The sequence below is a fragment of the Bombyx mandarina genome, chromosome 15 (genome assembly GCF_030267445.1).
Source record: "Bombyx mandarina strain Sakado chromosome 15, ASM3026744v2".
NCBI classification, from domain to species: Eukaryota; Metazoa; Arthropoda; class Insecta; order Lepidoptera; family Bombycidae; genus Bombyx; species Bombyx mandarina.
The window spans coordinates 10,215,970-10,234,687 of NC_143221.1; the positions used below are offsets into that span (position 1 = coordinate 10,215,970).

The 18,718-nt window shown below is 35.5% G+C and overlaps 1 protein-coding gene across 2 annotated transcripts in view; it reads right to left on the reverse strand.

The window, feature by feature from the left end:
- Positions 1 to 18,718, reverse strand: part of jbug (filamin-type immunoglobulin domains fbug) — a 115,641-nt gene that overhangs the window by 59,652 nt on the left and 37,271 nt on the right. For both annotated transcript variants that reach the window (XM_089732982.1, XM_089732981.1), the window contains exons 14-20: positions 18,031 to 18,442; positions 14,619 to 14,788; positions 14,004 to 14,091; positions 13,503 to 13,647; positions 8,870 to 9,036; positions 8,385 to 8,476; positions 6,841 to 7,017 (exon numbers count right to left, since the gene is read on the reverse strand). In XM_089732982.1, coding sequence (XP_089589108.1) covers positions 6,841 to 7,017; positions 8,385 to 8,476; positions 8,870 to 9,036; positions 13,503 to 13,647; positions 14,004 to 14,091; positions 14,619 to 14,788; positions 18,031 to 18,442 — 1,251 coding nt within the window. The remainder of the gene's footprint in view (positions 1 to 6,840; positions 7,018 to 8,384; positions 8,477 to 8,869; positions 9,037 to 13,502; positions 13,648 to 14,003; positions 14,092 to 14,618; positions 14,789 to 18,030; positions 18,443 to 18,718) is intronic.

Sequence of the window (18,718 nt, forward strand, 5' to 3'; positions counted from 1 at the left end):
TGGCAGCGGGGAGGCGAAGCCTCTTTCGTTCACGGACGCGGTGCGAATGTGAGCTAGACGTGCGCAAGCGCAGACCCGCCCGCGCCCACCTGCCTGACGTCACCGTGGTATTCAAAATGGCGGTGTGGAATTCGAGAGCCTACACATAATGCCAACAAAACCTGCCTGCGGTTTATCATTTGCTGCTTTACATTGTTTATTTGTACAAATGCTATAATTCGCTCGACATCGTTCTCTTAAGCATGTATTTTATTTATTTAGGTACATATGTTAAACAAACCAGTCCACTGGTGGAAACTAAGGAGTTTAAAGAAAAGAAAACACAAAATCTGCCACCTTAGCAGGTGAGGTTGATGTACCAATTTAATTAAACAAGCCGGGTTTTCTGTCTTTAAAAGGGAAACACGTATGTAATTCGCAGAAAATACATCGGTATTTTAGTGCCATATGTGCTCACAATGTGCCCTACAAAACCAATAACAAGATACCGTAATGATTTTAAATATGTTTACGATTCGATACGATGTCGACGAAAAATGCAGAACATAATTCATTTTTTTTATCAGATTATCGATTGCATTTTTTATTTATTAAATCAAATATGTTGATAAATTTCTACGAATTCGCGTTTATGAATCTTTCGACTAAGTACGAAATCTATTAAAATCAACAAACTAATAGTATAGAATTTAAGAAGAATAATATGATAATAATAGTTGACAACAATGCTTTTACTTTCCGAAAACCTCAAACAAATAAACTTTCACCGATTGTAGGTACTACATTATTATTGAAATCTAAATGGCGTTAATGAATTTTACACCGAACGTTTAAGCATTTGGGTTAAATTCGAGTAACAGTGATGAAGTTACAGCTTAAATAATAAAAAAATAAACAAAATCCTCGTTTTTTCATAAATTCGATAATTTCATGATTTTACTGTTATCACTAACTGAGTTGTACTACTTTGACTGAATATTTAAGCAAAAATAATCATGTCTGAAGCAAATAGCTGTGAACGTAATTAATTTATAGATACGATAAAGCTTTTAATCAATCATAGCGAAATAACTTTTCGCTAACAGCTATAAAAATATGTTACGAACGAAATCTATTCCGTGATCTAAGAAAGCTGTTAGGTGAAAGCTGGGACAAAAAAGAAATATAATTTATTACATTATTCGACATATCATAATTTAATCTAGAATTATAATATACTAGTTATATATCTCTACAAATATTTCGTAACATACCGGTTATTCTAATTTCGTCTAAAAACCAACGCTGGTAAATAGAAAATCCGAGGATGTTATGCAACACGTAACCATACCACTAATTTTCCATTAAACCAATAGTTCTAATCGATTAGAAAACAAATATTTTGCTATAGTAGTAGTTTGAGATTACATAATCTGAACATGAGAACAAGAAAATGACAATAAAAACACGCAATCAAGCTGTAAAAGTAGTTTAAATTATGTCTATGATTCGGGAGGACTAAATACAAAAAACTAATAAATAATTACAAAATTATAAATACCAGCATATTTTTTTAATTATTAAAAGCGCAAAATATTATAAGAAACCGCCCGCGTGCATTTCTATTCAGGTTTGTTAATTTTTTGTTTAGTCTATAATCTTATAAAATTTATAGATTATATATAAAAAAATAATTAAAATAAAACTTTTTGGTTTACACTTTTATATTAATTATATCTACAAGTACTTTCTGTATGCAAAGTTCAGCTTCCATGACCCTGTTCCGAGCGGATTCCTAAAGCTTAAGTAATTTACGAGGCATTGAAAGTCGGTAATTAGAAAATGTGGAAAGCGCCTCCAACGATATACTGCATTTAGCGGCACTTTCATGAACGCTCAACCGCGCTTCAACTGTTCCGAAAGGGTTACAAAGGAAAACTATTTAACTATGAAACTAATTTAAAGGCCATCTTTTGCGAAATTCGTTTCTAGAATAAGAAAAAGCACTCGTGTGGATGCTGCATGATCGAAACCGGGCACATAACTCTGTATTTTGAGTTCTCTATAACCTAGTAACTAAGACCTTTAGGTCTAGTCTTATTTTAATTTTAATGATACGTAACTTTTTTATATGAAAATGGTATTATGAAATGAAATGATACGAATGATGAGATGATACGGGATGAAGTATAATCTCAGTAAAATTGTGGTCATTTACTGAGACTTTTTGAAGATCCCGAGAAGTTGCGTTCAGTGGCTTTGTTTCATTTTACCACATTTGTGCACTTTCACGGATACTAAACAGTTAATAAACCACCGTTATTACACATTTAAACCTGAAGAAACATTAATTAGACAAAATAAAACAAACCACACGACTTCACTCCTCGCATTCCCGCCAAAAAGTCCGTCTATAACTCATTTAGTTACGTAGGTAGTCAAACTGAAGTGTACTCATAAGTTCTCACATTCGAGAGTGTATGATTTGGTAATTTATACTGTTTACGTGACGCGGACGAATACTTTCAAACCCTCGTTAATCTACCAGCGTAAGCTAATTCACAATTTAAGAAAACAAAATGCGCTCTAAGCCCCACGTTCTAAGACTAGAAGTTTCTCCGGTGTTATGTTATAAACTTAAACACCAAGCAAGAAACAATCCAGACCCTTAATACCATGTCGTTTTAACAAGCAAATTAAATCGGGATATATATCACAAACATTTTCGCTATTCAATTTTGTGTTATTTGAGTTAATTTAAAAGCTTAGCCTTATAATATGACTAGCGACCCGCCCTCGCTTCGCTTCGGAAACATTAAAACACACAAAAACAAAAAAAAAAACAAATTTTTTTTTTAAAAAAAGTAGCCTACGTTCATCAGGGACAATGTCGGCTTCTAATGGAAAAAGATTTTTTCAAATCGGTCCAGTAGTTTCGGAGCCTATTCGAAACAAACAAACAAACAAATCTTTCCTCTTTATAATATTAGTATAGATATACCACCTTCATTGGGAATATATTTCACGATTATAACAGACACAATATAGTTTTTTTTTTATTGCCCTTGTAGGCAGACGAGCATACGGCCCACCTGATGGTGAGTGGTTACCGTCGCCCATGGACTTCAGCAATGCCAGGGGCAGAACCAAGCCGCTGCCTACCGCGAAAGTAGTGGAATGATTAAGATAGATACTAGCGGTTGTTGTTGTAATTATATCTTCTCTGGTTTCTATTTTTTTTACAATAAAATTGTGGAGCAGCTCACGATATACCTACCTCGTGTTAAGTTGTTAGCGGAGCACTTTGACATCGATACGTGAGAGCCGCCACCTTCGGAAATAAGGCCAAAGTCTCAATCTTGTAGTATAATGGCTCTCACATCTCTCAAGCCAAAGCGAAGAATTTGCATTCTGAAGAAGAATTTGAATTTGCGTTCTGAAAGGCAGTATGCTGGTGACTATCATACCACCTTATGGGCTTAAAAATATCACAAAAGCTTTATTAGTTTGGTTTAGATTAGATTTAGATAAATTCATGATTCAACATAGCGACGTATTAAAATATTCACGCACGGCATTTTTATTATTATTATTTTTTGCTTAGATGGCTGTACGAGCTCACAGCTCACCTGGTGTTAAGTGGTTACCGGAGGCCGTAGGCATCTACAACGTAAATGCGCCACCCACATTGAGATATAAGTTCTAAGGTCTCAGTATAGTCACAACGGCTGCCCCACCCTTCAAACCGAAACGCATTACTGCTTCACGGCAGAAATAGGCAGGGTGGTGGTACATACCCGTGCGGACTCACAAGAGGTCCTGCCACCAGTTTATTTGCGTTCTAATAAATTTAGCTATTCTTAATAAACACTGAAGCTTTAACGAGTAGACAGCTATATATAAGCACAGCGAGAATAGATTCTCCCTAGCCGTCTAGTGAAAACTAAAAATAAATGTTCCCTTTCGTGTCCGTACCTACGTGCAACTGTGACAAAAGATTGTTTAAATTCGTTGCTTTGCGGAGACGACTTTGAGATAAGCCTTCGCGAATTTTATAATAAAAATAAATTTCTTGAAACATTTTGCGAATACTTTGCATTTTATCTTCTTTATTTGGATTAGATAAGGAGGCGACTTATTGTTAGCACCCCGTATAGGTATCTACGTAGTAAAAAAAGGTCACTAACATGTAAAAATTAGAAGAATCTTTTAGCTTAGCTTGCAATATCTGACCCAGTCTAGCTTACATACTCATAAAGACAGCAAGTTAAATATAAGCTTGTAAAGGCAGAATAGTTTTTCTATGGCACTTGTAATGAGGTTATAGTATTAGGTGCCTGCGATTCCTATTCCTACCTTTACGAGTCCTCAATTGAATAATATATTCTACATAGATACAACGATCTGCTTAAATTAGCACTAATATACTAGTGGCTGCTAATACCTATTACCTATGTAGATTAGTTGCGTAATTCTAAGCTTAGTTCAAATCTCGCATGGCTCCTTAATCCTTACTGTGTGCACTTCATATTATGATTATTGACTTCTAGTTAACATGCGTGGATGTCAATTCACGTATTTTATTTTAATCGGTCTTCGTTTTTTCATTTATAATTACTAGCGCTTAGCCAATGGTCGAAAATGAACCTTAAGCGCTGATACTTTATAATTAATTTTGTTTTGTTTGTTTAAATGTTCTTCATTGTCTTGTTATTGAAATTTTGAAAAGAAAAACTGCTTCTATTTTTTTATTATAAAAAAAGAGCTCCTCAATAACAATAAAAAAAACGCTTGACAATCAGAAGAGAAAATGGTAATTAAATTTTTTATCTTTTTTTTTGTTTATTTCGCTTGTAAAAATTTGTAGTTTTTTTTTTTATGAGATTTATATACAAGTCATGTTTAACACAATTTTTACGATTTCAGCGATTTTTTGAATTGGAATTTTGTTCTGATGTCGATGAAAAGTGTTTATAATGGGTTTTCGATTGGAAACCAATATTCGAAGAGCCGAGTATCGTGCAATGTCGCACTTCATTCACGTTTCTTGATATTTTTGTACCTGTCATGTGACAGTAAACTTTGTGGTTGAGAGCACGCTCGGGTGCTGCTTGAGAAAAACACAACGTTCAGAGAGGTACTCAATTTAAAGTTATTTATTCATTTTTGCTGTGTTGAGAGCAATTTAGAGTCGAAATCTTCCCTTTTTTCGAATGCAAAGTATCTGATTTTCCTTCCGATTCCATCAGAAGAGTTTTCATTTTTAATCACGTTTTGTTTTATATTTAATATAATCACAGCCAGTTTGAAATGCATCACCATAGTTCGTGCCAGCGTTCAAATTGACTTTACGCAAAGTGATTTTATTTATTTATTTTTTATTGCTTGGATGGGTGGACGATCTCACAGCCACCCACCTTGAGATATAAGTTCTAAGGTCTCAGTATAGTTACAACGGCTGCCCCACCCTTCAAACCGAAACGCAATACTGCTTCACGGCAAAAATAGGCGCGGTGGTGGTACCTACCCGTGCGGACTCACAAGAGGTCCTACCACCAGTGTTTAAGTTTAGCATGGAAGTACATATTATGGCTTAATGAAGTTATTCAGGCTTACCAGATTCAACACTCGTTAAATTAACATGGTTATTAATTTCATTAATAGCTGTTATCATCTAGTGAGGATCGTAACATTTTTAAGTAAAATATTAGCCAGAATGCATTTCTTGTTTATAACAGGATGTGCACCGTTACTTAGTTAGCAATACTTAATGTGAAAGTTCTACAGCTCCTAATAAATTAGCAATAATAATTTGATTTATAGCAAAAAGATAATCTTGATTAAAAAATCATATTATATTTAAAAAAAAGTATTATTTAACTTATTTACTTATTCTTAACTTTGTGTTCACTTAAGGTATGTCCTCCATCCATCTAATTAAGACACGTGCTTTCAATATCATCAAAAGTATCGATTGATGTAGCTAATAAAGTAACTATATAATTGCGTTCCAGTTTTTTATTTTAATCACGTAAACAGACGTTAGCTTACAGCCGACATCAGATACGAAATATAAACTTATTCTAAATTCGTATTGCAGCAAAACAAGTTTTATCACGGTATCGGTAGCAGCTGAAAACATACCTGTTTTTTTTTACTTGGACGAGCTCACAGCCCACCTGGTGTTAAGTGGTTCCCGGAGCCCATAGACATCTACAACGTAAATGCCGCCACTCACATTGAGATATAAGTTCTAAGGTCTCAGTAAAGTTACAACATCTGCCCCACCCTTCAAACCGAAAACCATTACTGCTTCACGGCAGAAATAGGCAGGGTGGTGGTACCTAACCGTGCAGACTCACAAGAGGTCCACCACCACCAATAATTACGCAAATATTTTTTTTTTCATTTTTATTACACGATATTATTCATTCACCGTGGAAGTCAATCGTCAACATTTGTTAAGTACTTTTTTGATTAAAAAAATTGGTACCCGTCTGTGGGATTCGAACACCGATGCATCGCTCAATACGAATGCACCAGACGTCTTATCCTTTAGGCCACGACGACGAAAATTGCTGTTCGTTAGTCTCGCTAAAACTCGAGAACGGCTGGACCGATTTGGCTAATTTTGGTCTTGAATTGTTTGTAGAAGTCCAGAGAAGGTTCAAAAGGTAGATAAATATGAAATGCCCGGAATAAAATAAAAATAACAATTTTGTTTTTCCTTTGATGTGTCCCCCGTCGGACGGATTCCTTTTGTTTGTTTTAGGTTTATTTTATAATAAGGTTTAGGTCTTTTATTAATCGATTGAGGCACTACGAAGTCTGCCGGGTCAGCTAGTATGTTTACTGACTTACCGGGTACGTGTTCATTGTTAAACGTCACTCGTACAGTGTGCGGGCGCGGGATCCGTGGCACGAACATGGCGGCATATCGATGGGCACCGAGCGGCCGAACCGAACTCGCTATTAAAGCCCCGTTCCCGCCAGACACTTCCAACTCCAAATGACCGGGACCTGCCGTACTTCCGTCCACTGTACAAGGGATAGTACTTTGTAGAAAGCATAATAAAAGTAAAATACTCCTGATTTCTAAATAGCTTATTACTAAATAATTTATTTGCGGTAGGCAGCGGCTTGGCTCTGCCCCTGGCATTGCTGAAGTCCATGGGTGACCACTCACCATCAGGTGAGACGTATGCTCGTCTATCTACAAGGGCAATAATAAATAAAAAACAGCCTGAAATTTAAAACGAAGCTATGCATGAGACCACTGACTCGACCCGTTATATTGGATATGTTACAAAAAAATCATGAATTTTTCGATAGTTCACCGTATCAGGAATAACGAGCGCTACAGAATTGTTTTTGGGAAAGGTTCTTTACATACAAGATATTATGTCTACTTTCCTATGTCTCACTATGTGGGGTCGACAAAACTTGTCTGTATGATGTACCTTTACCCAATTTATCCTATAGTTTTATAACCACATCCAATATTAATCCTCCTTGAGAAATATGGGTTTGGATAGAAATGTTTGGCGTAAGCGACTACTGTTTAAAGATGATACATAAATACTAGCATACATGTATATGCTATAAGTAGAATATATAAGTTGCTGGTGTTGTTACCGTATTTTTCTGGTTAATAGTTAAACACACTGTTTTCATGTAGAATTATATATTTGTGAATTTATACGTATGTTTAATTGTATGAGCTTAAAAGATCTATGGAGATAACAGAACTATACAAGTTTTGAAGTCTAGTGATTTTTGTATTAGTAGCTATTCACGGTATTTAGTGTTATATAGAAACACACATGAAAACAATTAGTTTCTTACACTAACACACTAGTATTTACAATCATAAACGTATGCAACATATGATAATATATCATAGGTAAAATCTATACTAATATATAAATCTACAGTGGTTTTTACGGATGTTGCGTTATAACTACTGAACCATGCATCCGATTGACTTGAAATTTGGTATCCATGTAGAAAATACATGTACTTAATGGTCAGGCTAATATTTAAATGAGTGTTAGATTCCCTACACCTGTTGCAGGGGCGTTAATGATGATCTTTGTGGGGTGAGAAATAATAATGTTAATGTTAAATGCCCAGCGAAGCGGACGGGTACAACTAGTCCTATATAAATCTTGAGTTATCAGAGGTTATGTCAAATTTTGACCTGTGAACGAACCTCAGTAGTTTTAAATGGACTCGTTAAATCACGATGTTTTGTGCAAGAATGATATCTCAAGAAACATATGTGACACAGAAGCTGAGGAGTTTTCTTGAGCGTTTCGTCAATTTCACCTACATTGTAAATTTATTCAGATGCTTGGATTTTTACGACTGAATTTACTGTTGTTTTTTTATTGTTCGGAACTCACCAATAAATTCAACAGGTTGTCCTACGACACCTTTGTAATTCGGTTTTACGATTATTCCTCTGGCACCTCTATTGTTATCCCTTTGAATTGGTCTGTAACAAAAGATATTTATAGAAAATGTACTTTCGTGGTTTACTGTGACGCTCTCAACGTTTTAAATCAACACGATACTAATCGAATTATGCAGGTTCACATATACTTTTTTTGAAAACATAAGATAAATGGAAAATTTTACCTTACGACTTCCAACCACATAGTATTGATAGACGCAAAATTAAAACTATTTAGTCATTTAAAAGAACCACTCAAAGTTTAATAGATATACGTTTTCACTATCAATCAACAACAGTTTCTACGTCCATAATTCATTAACGTGTATTCCCTGTGTACTATAATAGTGGATATAAGTTTTAATTAGCAGACTTATGGACGCCTAACTGGCTCAGTTGCGTTATAAGACTAATTAATAATATAGAACTAATTACCTGAAACGTCCGTGTACTGCGTCCGTTTCAGTGCGGGCCCCCCCGTTCGGGTCGCGGGGGGGCCTATTGGATAAAAAAGACTGCTGTTGTTTCTCCTCAACACTGCTATACGAGGAGTCTCGAACAATGTAAGAGCTCTCGCGGATCTCTCGCTTACTGAATTCTTGCTGCAGACAATACAGTTCTTTGTAAACATTTATTTATTTATTTATTTATTTGGGAAACAAACAGTACAAATCAAAAATATAATATTTAAAAAAATAGCTAAAACAATAACTAAAATATGCTTCCACAATCAAAATCACATATAGGTAGAAAGTGAACAGAGAAGAGAAATTTAGAAATTTAAGTTACAAAAAAACAAAAGCAACACAATACGCACATATTATTTTGTACATCAACTTGCACTATAAAACTATAATATTCATCGGACTAAATAACTTTTAAATATTTTAAAATAGCTTTTCTATATGCTACAAGTGACATATAAACGCGATTTTTGTTTTTGCTCCAATGGTGAATGAACTCAGGGGGCCATAAGGTTTTTTTTTATTGCCCTTGTAGCAGACGAGCATACGGCCCACCTGATGGTGAGTGGTTACCGTCGCCCATGGACTTCAGCAATGCCAGGGGCAGAGCCAAGCCGCTGCCTACCGGTGCAAAGTAGTAATCATAGCATAAAGACGTCAGAGTGGGTGCCCCCACCTTTGAAATAAGAGGTAGAAGTCTCAATTGTGTTATATAGCGGCTACTACACCCTTCAAGTTAGAATGCAAGACTGCTTCACGGTAGAAAAAAAAACAATATGGATATAGAATAAAATACGTTTGTATGTTTGTTTGTTCACAATCAGTCCGTTCGCATAAAACTTAATGAAAATGAAAACTGCTGCTTACATTTCCGGGTCAAGGTTTTTGTCTTAGAATACAATCGATGTATTGTATTGTAATTTTAACGAGTGGTATATTTCATATATTTGCCGAGAATCACAGAAGAGCGTAAGCCAAGCTTTAGAAGTTACAAAGAAAATCTTCCGCACATTTACCTTCAATCTGTACAGTTCAATCTAACTTATTAGGCAATTGACAAAAATTAAAATAAATAAAAAATATTTAATTTTGACGAATAGTATTCGAAAAAATAAGGGGCTACCTAATGTCGAAGCTAGGCGAAAGCTACAATTAGGTTATATTAATTAATTTGATACTATAACTAGTGTTTAACTAATCTAAAAAAAAAACGTTTTAAAATCCGCACATTTAATTTGGTTAAAAATGCTTATGTTACAAATATTATTTTATCTTCTGCTTCTCAATCGTGTCACTCTTGACAGATGGTCAAGAGTGTGGCCGTAATGACGAGCTCACAGCCCACCTAGTGTTAAGTGGTTACTGGAGCCAATAGACATCCACAACGTAAATGCGCCACCCACCTTGAGATATAAGTTCTAAGGTCTCAAGTATAGTTACAACGGCTGCCCCACCTTTCAAACCGAAACGCATTACTGCTTCACGGCAGAAATAGGCAGGGTGGTGGTACCCACCCGCGTGGACCCACAAGAGGTCCTACCACCAGTAATTACGCAAATTATAATTTTGGGGGTTTGATTTTTATTACACGATGTTATTCCTTCACCGTGGAAGTCAATCGCGAACATTTGTTGAGTACGTATTTCATTAAAAAATTGGTACCCGCCTGCGGGATTCGAACACCGGTGCATCGCTACATACGAATGCACCGGACGTCTTATCCTTTGGGCCACGACGACTTCATAGTTCAGTGTTGTAGGGAGCAGACTTATACCATCTCACGATGTACTGATTATTTGATACATATGTGAATTTTACAAAATTTCATGTAAAAAAGAACAGTAACAATCTACACTTTTCGTAATATCCGATAAAAGAATAATTCCAAGTGAAGCATAAAATTACTTCCCTACGTAACTTTGTTCCGTTAATACCAGTAACCGACATTCGAAAAATACATTGTGATATTGGCTAACACTTAAAAGTCCTTACTTAATATTGTGTGCTAACGTAAGCCTTTTCATGCGCATGTCCGTCAAAGAATGAATTTCGTGTTCCAGGTTACGAACGCAAATAGAAACCGTAGTAATGGTCGCTTTTACCTCGGATCTTAACTTTGAATGACGCACCGTAATCAAGAAACACGTACATTTAAAACTACATAATTCAGTAGTAACATGCCTATAGAACACCCATATAGAATAAAATTACGTGAAACTCGGGTTTTATTTCTTTGGATCCACATCCCGACCAACCTTTGTTGCATCAAAGATTGATGTTATTTTAAATAAGCATTTCTCCTATCTGTACAGCTCTGCATACTCTTATACAAATCGTCTTCTCGCATTAAAACTGTATAATCTCAAAACCTACTAATTTTACAGGAGAGTGCTTTAAAGATTTAGCATGTGATGTTTTTAATATTAATCATCTTTGCAACATTTATTCTTTATTTTTTACCAGATACATTATCTGTCTTTTAAAGTAAGATAAAATGATGTATTAATTTTGTTAAAAGTAGTCAAAATATGGGTAAACTAAAAAAAAAAAACTAAAATTAAACTACGCTCTTTTGGCAGTATTTATGAGAAAAATACTGGTGATAAAATGATTTTTTTTTATTGCTTAGATGGGTGGACGAGCTCACAGCCCACCTGGTGTTAAGTGATTACTGGAGCCCATAGACATCCACAACGTAATAATTACGCAAATTATAATTTTTGCGGGTTTGATTTTTATTACACGATGTTATTTCTTCCTTCACCGTGGAAATCAATCGCGAACATTTGTTGAGTACGTATTTCATTAAAAAATTTGGTACCCGCCTGAGATTCGAACACCGGGTGTATCGCTCAACACGAATGCACCGGACGTCTTATCCCTTAGGCCACGACGACTTCTAGAACGTATATCAACGGAGTTTCAAATATTTTTGGAAATTGTACACTTTTATTGCGAAAAGATGAAATTTTATTATAAAAAGGGCAGTCATCGATTAAATTCCGGACAAACGTACGAAATTTACATAATGCTTAAATATAATGAAAAGCTTAAATCGAACGGTTCATAATAATGTTCTGTCTACTTCTAACTAGTAATTTAAGCGTAATATATCGTGGCATATTGACATTGACATTGGTAGGCAGCGGCTTGGCTCTGCCCCTGGCATTGCTGAAGTCCATGTGCAACGGTAACCACTCACCATCAGGTGGGCCGTATGCTCGTCGTCTGCCTACGAAGGCAATAAAAAAATATATTCAGGATGTCATTTTAACTGATTAACGTTTAATTTTAAAATCACTTAAATTTATTGTTTCTTATCAATGAACAAATCAAATGGTGTTTATGTGAGCTTACAGGTTGCAGTATAAAATTAATCGGGCTCAAATCCTATGATGTAGCAGTCAGTTTCACTATCCCCTCGACCAACGAGGTGGCCATAAAATAAGCACCTCGCTTCATTTACATTCATTTCCTAATGAGGTGAGCTGAATAAATCATGTTTGTAAAATAAAATAATTACGTACTTAATATACACGTGTTTGCTTTTCATTAGAATTCACTCAAACATGCATGTTTGATATCAAATATTCTCCTAATTGAATATGTATTTAATATGACACCTACATTACTGTTTTAATTGTCTACACGATGTATGTTGCACTCACTACGTTTATCAATATATGTGTATACATATATAATAATAATGACTCATTGGAGACCCGTGTGGCTGTATATTAATAAAAAAATAGAAAACTGAATTTTCGTGTGTTTTTTACAAGCCGCAGGTGATCAATTTGTGAGCTTTACAAATAGGCTTTCTCTTACTACAGATAACGGTCTAGTCTCATGTGAATCCTGGTCATAAGCATAACCAAAATGGAACAATACTCAACTCGTCATAAAAAACCAAATGTGACGTAAGATTTCTTTGCAGCGAAAATAGGTAAGTAATACATAGTACTCATCAGTGCGGGATTTAATTAAGACCTAACTTAGGTAGATACTATGGAGATCGGAAAAAGATATGTATACAAGATACTTTAACTAGAGTTGACTTCATAGCATTAGCTAGCAGTGGCAGAGTGCCATATGCTAAATCGGACTATCATAATAATTTTAGGTTCTTCTAACCAAAATAACTGCGTATACCCCAGGTTTTTTCTTAATCCTTAGATTTAACGCGCGAACGAGCTCATAGCCTATGTAATGCTAAATGGTGTTTGAGTTATGAGGTCGATGACTCTATTTTAGTAGGTATATAGGATATATTCAAACCGCAATGCGTTACTGCTTCGCAGTACAAATAGGCTGAATAGTGAAACCTATACTCGTACAAACAGGCGTACAATAATTACGCAAATTTATTAATAAATAGGTATATATTTTTCTGTGCGAAGCTGGTCCTTAATCATGGTAGTCGTCCGTAGAGTGCCTAATACATATTCCTTTAGAAAAATACATTGGTAGATGTCAACGGGATTTGAATACCCCTCGTTTGATATGAGTACACGTCCTAGCTATTTATCCTTTAGATCACAACAATTTAGAAATACGGAGCATTATTATTAGATCTGTTGACTTAGAAGATAAAATTAGCTTACCCTGGTAGTATACGTCTCAGAGTCTCGGTCTTCCAGCGATTGATCGTGCTGTCTGTTGTAATCTCTCGTGTATTTGTTGAGTTGGGTGTTCCGCTTCGTCTCACGATCCAAGCTGTTGTACCGATCACCCTTGTTCGAGTCAAGACTGAGAACATAATTGATACAAATTAAAACACTAATTGTTTCGTTTGCAATTAGTTATCGGACCTTCATGAGATTATTAGAAGATGATCGTGTTAAAGTGTTATTTGTAACTAAAATGATCAAGATTGATTCAGTAAAACTTTTTGACAGTCTTTTTCTAGTGGGCGTATAATTTGGATGCGGAAGAGCCGCGAATTTGTTTTTATTGTAATTTGGAAACTGAAACAATAGTTTGAGGTATAATTTTGCTGGCATTGGATCATGGGAAGTCATTTTTCATATTTTTTGTTTGCATAGACGGGTGGGCAAACTTTGTCTTATACAAAATATATTGTTTTGATCTTACAAATTAATTACCTGTTAGAACTGAATGCCTGTCTAGTCTTTTCAACTTGATCCCAGGAGTTTCTTGAGTGGTATGGCTTTCCACCAGGATCTCCGGTGCCTACACAACATAAAATGCATTTATAGGCCTCGACAAGCCAGAAGAAATTACTACGATATTAAAGTCGTCGTGGCCTAAAGGGTAAGACGTCCGGTGCATTCGTGTAGAAGCGATGCACTGGTGTTCTAATCTTAGGCGGGTGCCAATTTTTCTAATGAAATACGTACTCAACAAATGTTCACGATTGACTTCCACGGTGAAGGAATAACATCGTGTAATAAAAAACAAACCCGCAAAATTGTAATTTGCGTAATTACTGGTGGTAGGACCTCTTGTGAGTTCGCACGGGTAGGTACCACCACCCTGCCTATTTTTGCCGTGATGCAGTAATGTGTTTCGGTTTGAAGGGTGGGGCAGCCGTTGTAACTATACTGTGCTGAGACCTTAGAAGTTATATCTCAAGGTGGATGGCGCATTTACGTTGTAGATGTCTATGGGCTCCAGTAACCACTTAACACCAAGTGTGACCTCGTCTACCATACTAAGCAACAAAAAAATAAAAAAAACTACTTTTCAAATTTACTTACCGGGACTTCCTAGTCGCCTCGTCCGATCGGCTTCAAGGGAAGAATGCGGACTACCGTCCAAATTGTCCTGGGAGCCACTGTACGAGCTGTACATTTTGTAATTGGACCGCTTTTCGACTACTTTCTTGGTTGTCGTGACAGGGCTGTAGTGTTCTGATGGACTATTCACTCTGTTTAAACGTAAATATAAATAAATAATAGTTTAAAAAACCTAACAAAATACGCTTTTATAGAAAATTCAACTAAAAAATAGAGAAAATAAATTTTAATAAAATTGAATTAAAAATGTATAAGAATAAAATGATTTTATTGTAAAAAAAGCGTGGGGTGCTCTTCAGTATAGTATCAAAATAACCCTTCTACTCATATCTGTTCATAAAATATTTATAACTACTGATACCATGCACCCCACGCTTTTTTAGCAGCGTATTTTGTTAGTTTTTTTTAACTATTATTTAATTTTCATTTTTTTGTTGAATTTCAATTTTTTCAAATCTTTTTTTTTCATTTTTTTTTAAATATTGAATTGTCATCGGTCCTTAATAAGTATACCAAGTTTCGAGTTCATTCGACGTTTTGAAGGGGATCAAAATTATGTTCAAAGATTCCGATATCAATAGTCATTTATTTCTTATTCTAAAATTAAATAAATTGCTTGAGCTACATTTCGCGCCAGTGTGTCTATACCAGTGATCTAAGTATCAAGACAAGATTATCCGCAACTCTATTTGTAGTATACAGGAACTATACGCTCAAGTAGTAAAAAAAGTAGCAATTGATCAATATCGGCAACCGATCTGGTTCGAACGTTTTATTCTCTCTGTTATAATATTGATATCTCAACAACAAAATACAACTTTCTGTGTAAATTTTAAAAGCAGGAATATGGAAAATGTACTATGCTATTAACTGATAAGAATAATGTATATCATGCTACTATAGCAAATAAAAAAATTAAAATAAAAACACAATTTTTTCATGGATAATTTTGGAGAATTTAAACGACACACGATCCTAGTATTGATTATTTCATCAGACAATTGTTGTGTAAGGTTCTTAGTTAGTGACGAACATTTGAAACTTCTATTCGTATCTCGAGTGTAACAATAGATCTACTTTGTACTCATTGTAACAAAACAGGCGGAAACAAACGGAAGCTCTGCAGACTGAAACTGAATAAAGCTCTCCTCACTACCGAGATCTAAAATTTATAGCATTTCCTTAGCAATTACGTTCTTTTTTTTTATTGCTTAGATGAGTGTATGAGCTCACAACCGACCTGGTGTTAAGTGGTTACTGGAGCCCATAGTCTACGACGTAAATGCGCCACCCACCTTGAGATATAAGTTCTAAGGTCTTAAGTATAGTTACAACGACTGCCCCAACCTTCAAACCGAAACGCATTACTGCTTCACGGCAGAAATAGGCGGGGTGGTGGTACCTACCCGCGCGGACTCACAAGAGGTTCTACCACCAGTAAATTACACGTGACATGAATTATAATCTACACAAAATATTTATTGGTTATAACCAATTACCTATATTATTTGTTCGAATCCATTATTTATTAATCTGTAATCTTGCTTAAGAAAATAAATCAACCAATATTCACTTAACTCGTAAGCTATTTATCGTTTTGTTTGATAGTTAAATCTCGTTCGAAAATCTTATTTTTAGAATCCCCAAAAGTATATACATATGTATACTTGTGAACAAAACTCAGTGATTTATTTGGCTAACAAAGTTTTTTTATTATGCTGAGGGAAGATGTTAAAAAGTTTTTTTATACATTTATCTTTAATTTTCTTTCAAGACAAATTGTCTTGAACTATTTTTACTAGTGCAGATGTGCAAAAGTTCTCAGTTATCACGAGAATACCAATTACTTTGGGAGACATGTAGTTGTTTCACATTTTAGTATAATATGAACTAACTACATAAAAATTTTAATGAATGTAATATGGATGCGAAATCTGAAGTAAATAAAATAAATATAGCGGTCGTCGTGTCTTAAAAAATCGCAGGTGGCGGTATTCTTCTTCCCATTCTCGTTACGATAATTACAGGTTTTGTTCATCATTTAACCGTATCTTCCCGTCTCTTCAAGGTGTGTGGCGCATTTGCGCTGTGGATATCTATGGGCTTCACTTAACACCAGGTGGGCTGTGAGCTCGTCCACACATCTAAGCAATAAAATCCATACTATGATTCCCTATACGTAGAAATGAGACTTATTTCATTAGCATTTCTGAACATTGGAGTTATAAATAGTACAATAGATATGGTTTTTATGGAGATTAACTTTTCGCGAAAGTTTTTTTTTTAAGTTTTTTGTTTGGATACTTGCTAACTCTTCAAAAACAAATCTACTTTTAGCTTTTAGAAACGAAGAAACAGTAATTGATTGTTATTTCTACGAGGTAATTAGTACACAATTAATATATATGTGTGTTATGTACCCAACAGCAGTAAATTAAAAAACACTCAAAAGCATCAAATTCAATGTTTCATCATGTTGGAAACTTCAAAATGCAATTAACGTGAATTTGTCATTTAAAGTTATAATCACTTCATATTTTAACAAAATGTATATTCAAGAGAGCTCCGTATTGAAAATTGATTGAAATTTGCTTACAACGGAAAATGCAATCGCCATTTTCACTTCGCACATTTGAGCTCGAAATCATTCAAGTGTATATCTTCTAGTTTTTATTTTGAGTATTAGCTGTGAGGTAGCATAATTATGTTTAAGAATTGACATGAGGTCTAAATTATCCGAAATAACGGTTTGAAAGGTAACATAACGCAGTTTTCAAAATAGACTTAATTGTCAATGTGATCTTCTGTATCGTGTAAATAACTTAACACGGGGTGAAGAAAGAAAAAAAAATTAATCAAGGTTTGCTTGAGTCAATAAAAAACTCCAACGTGGCTTGCGAGCAATTTTTATTTATTTATTTTTTATTGCCCTTGTAGGAAGACGCATACGGTCCACCTGATGGTGAGTGGTTACCGTCGCCCATGGACTTCAGCAATGCCAGGGGCAGAGCCAAGCCGCTGCCTACCGCTAAAATCACAATTTGAGCTCGAATTCATATATAACTAGCTTTTGCCGGCGATTTCGTCCGCATGGAATAGTTACATTGGCATAACCCTAAATTTTACCTGCGACTTCATTTACGTAGTAAGAGAAAAAAGCCGATTTTTAAACATTCTTTATTGGTGCTCCGTTTATATTGGTCTTAGCGTGATGTTATATAACATATAGCCTTCATCAATAAATGAGCTATCTAACACTGAAATATTTTTTTTAAAGGGACCAGTAATTCCTGAGATTAGCACGCTCAAACAAACAAACTCTTCAGCTTTATAATATTAGTATAGATGTAGACCAACAGGTCCTTGAACTCACCTGTTAATTGGACTCGCAGTTCTGTTCAAAGGGCTGTCTTTCCTCGCGAGTGGACTCGTAGTGCGGGCGGCTGGACTCATCGACCTGTACGGGCTGCCGGCTCTATTCGCGTCTAGTCTAGACCCGTTGCCTAAATGCTTACTCGTTATAGGACTCGCAGTCCTGTTTCTCGGACTCTCAGAGCCGTATCTTGTAGTCAAACCTTCCCTCTTGTTGACTCTAGAGGAAGAGTACGCTGAATCGACGGCGTCATAGGTTTTCTCTTTCACTTCTGGACTGAAGGTGGACCTGTAGTAGTCGGATGTGTCTCGTCTGTCCTCGCGTCGATCAATCGAGCTCGTATTGTGTTTAGTTGTGTTTGTCTCATATAAATTATATTGGTTTACTGGACTTTCGGATCTCAGGCGTGTCACTGTAAGATGAAAATTAAGTATGACAAATGAATAATCGATGAATTCAGATTTTTTTATTATTCTTGTCTGAAATGAAAAAAATATCCTTATTTACCAGGTACATCTGGCAGGGAGTGTTCGCCGATGCTAATTGAATCAGCAAGTCACAAAAATGATTGATTGATTGATTACTGTACTGGTGGTAGGACCTCTTGTGAGACCGCACGGGTAGGTACGACCACCCTGCCTATTTCTGCCGTGAAGCAGTAATGCGTTTCGGTTTGAAGGGTGGGGCA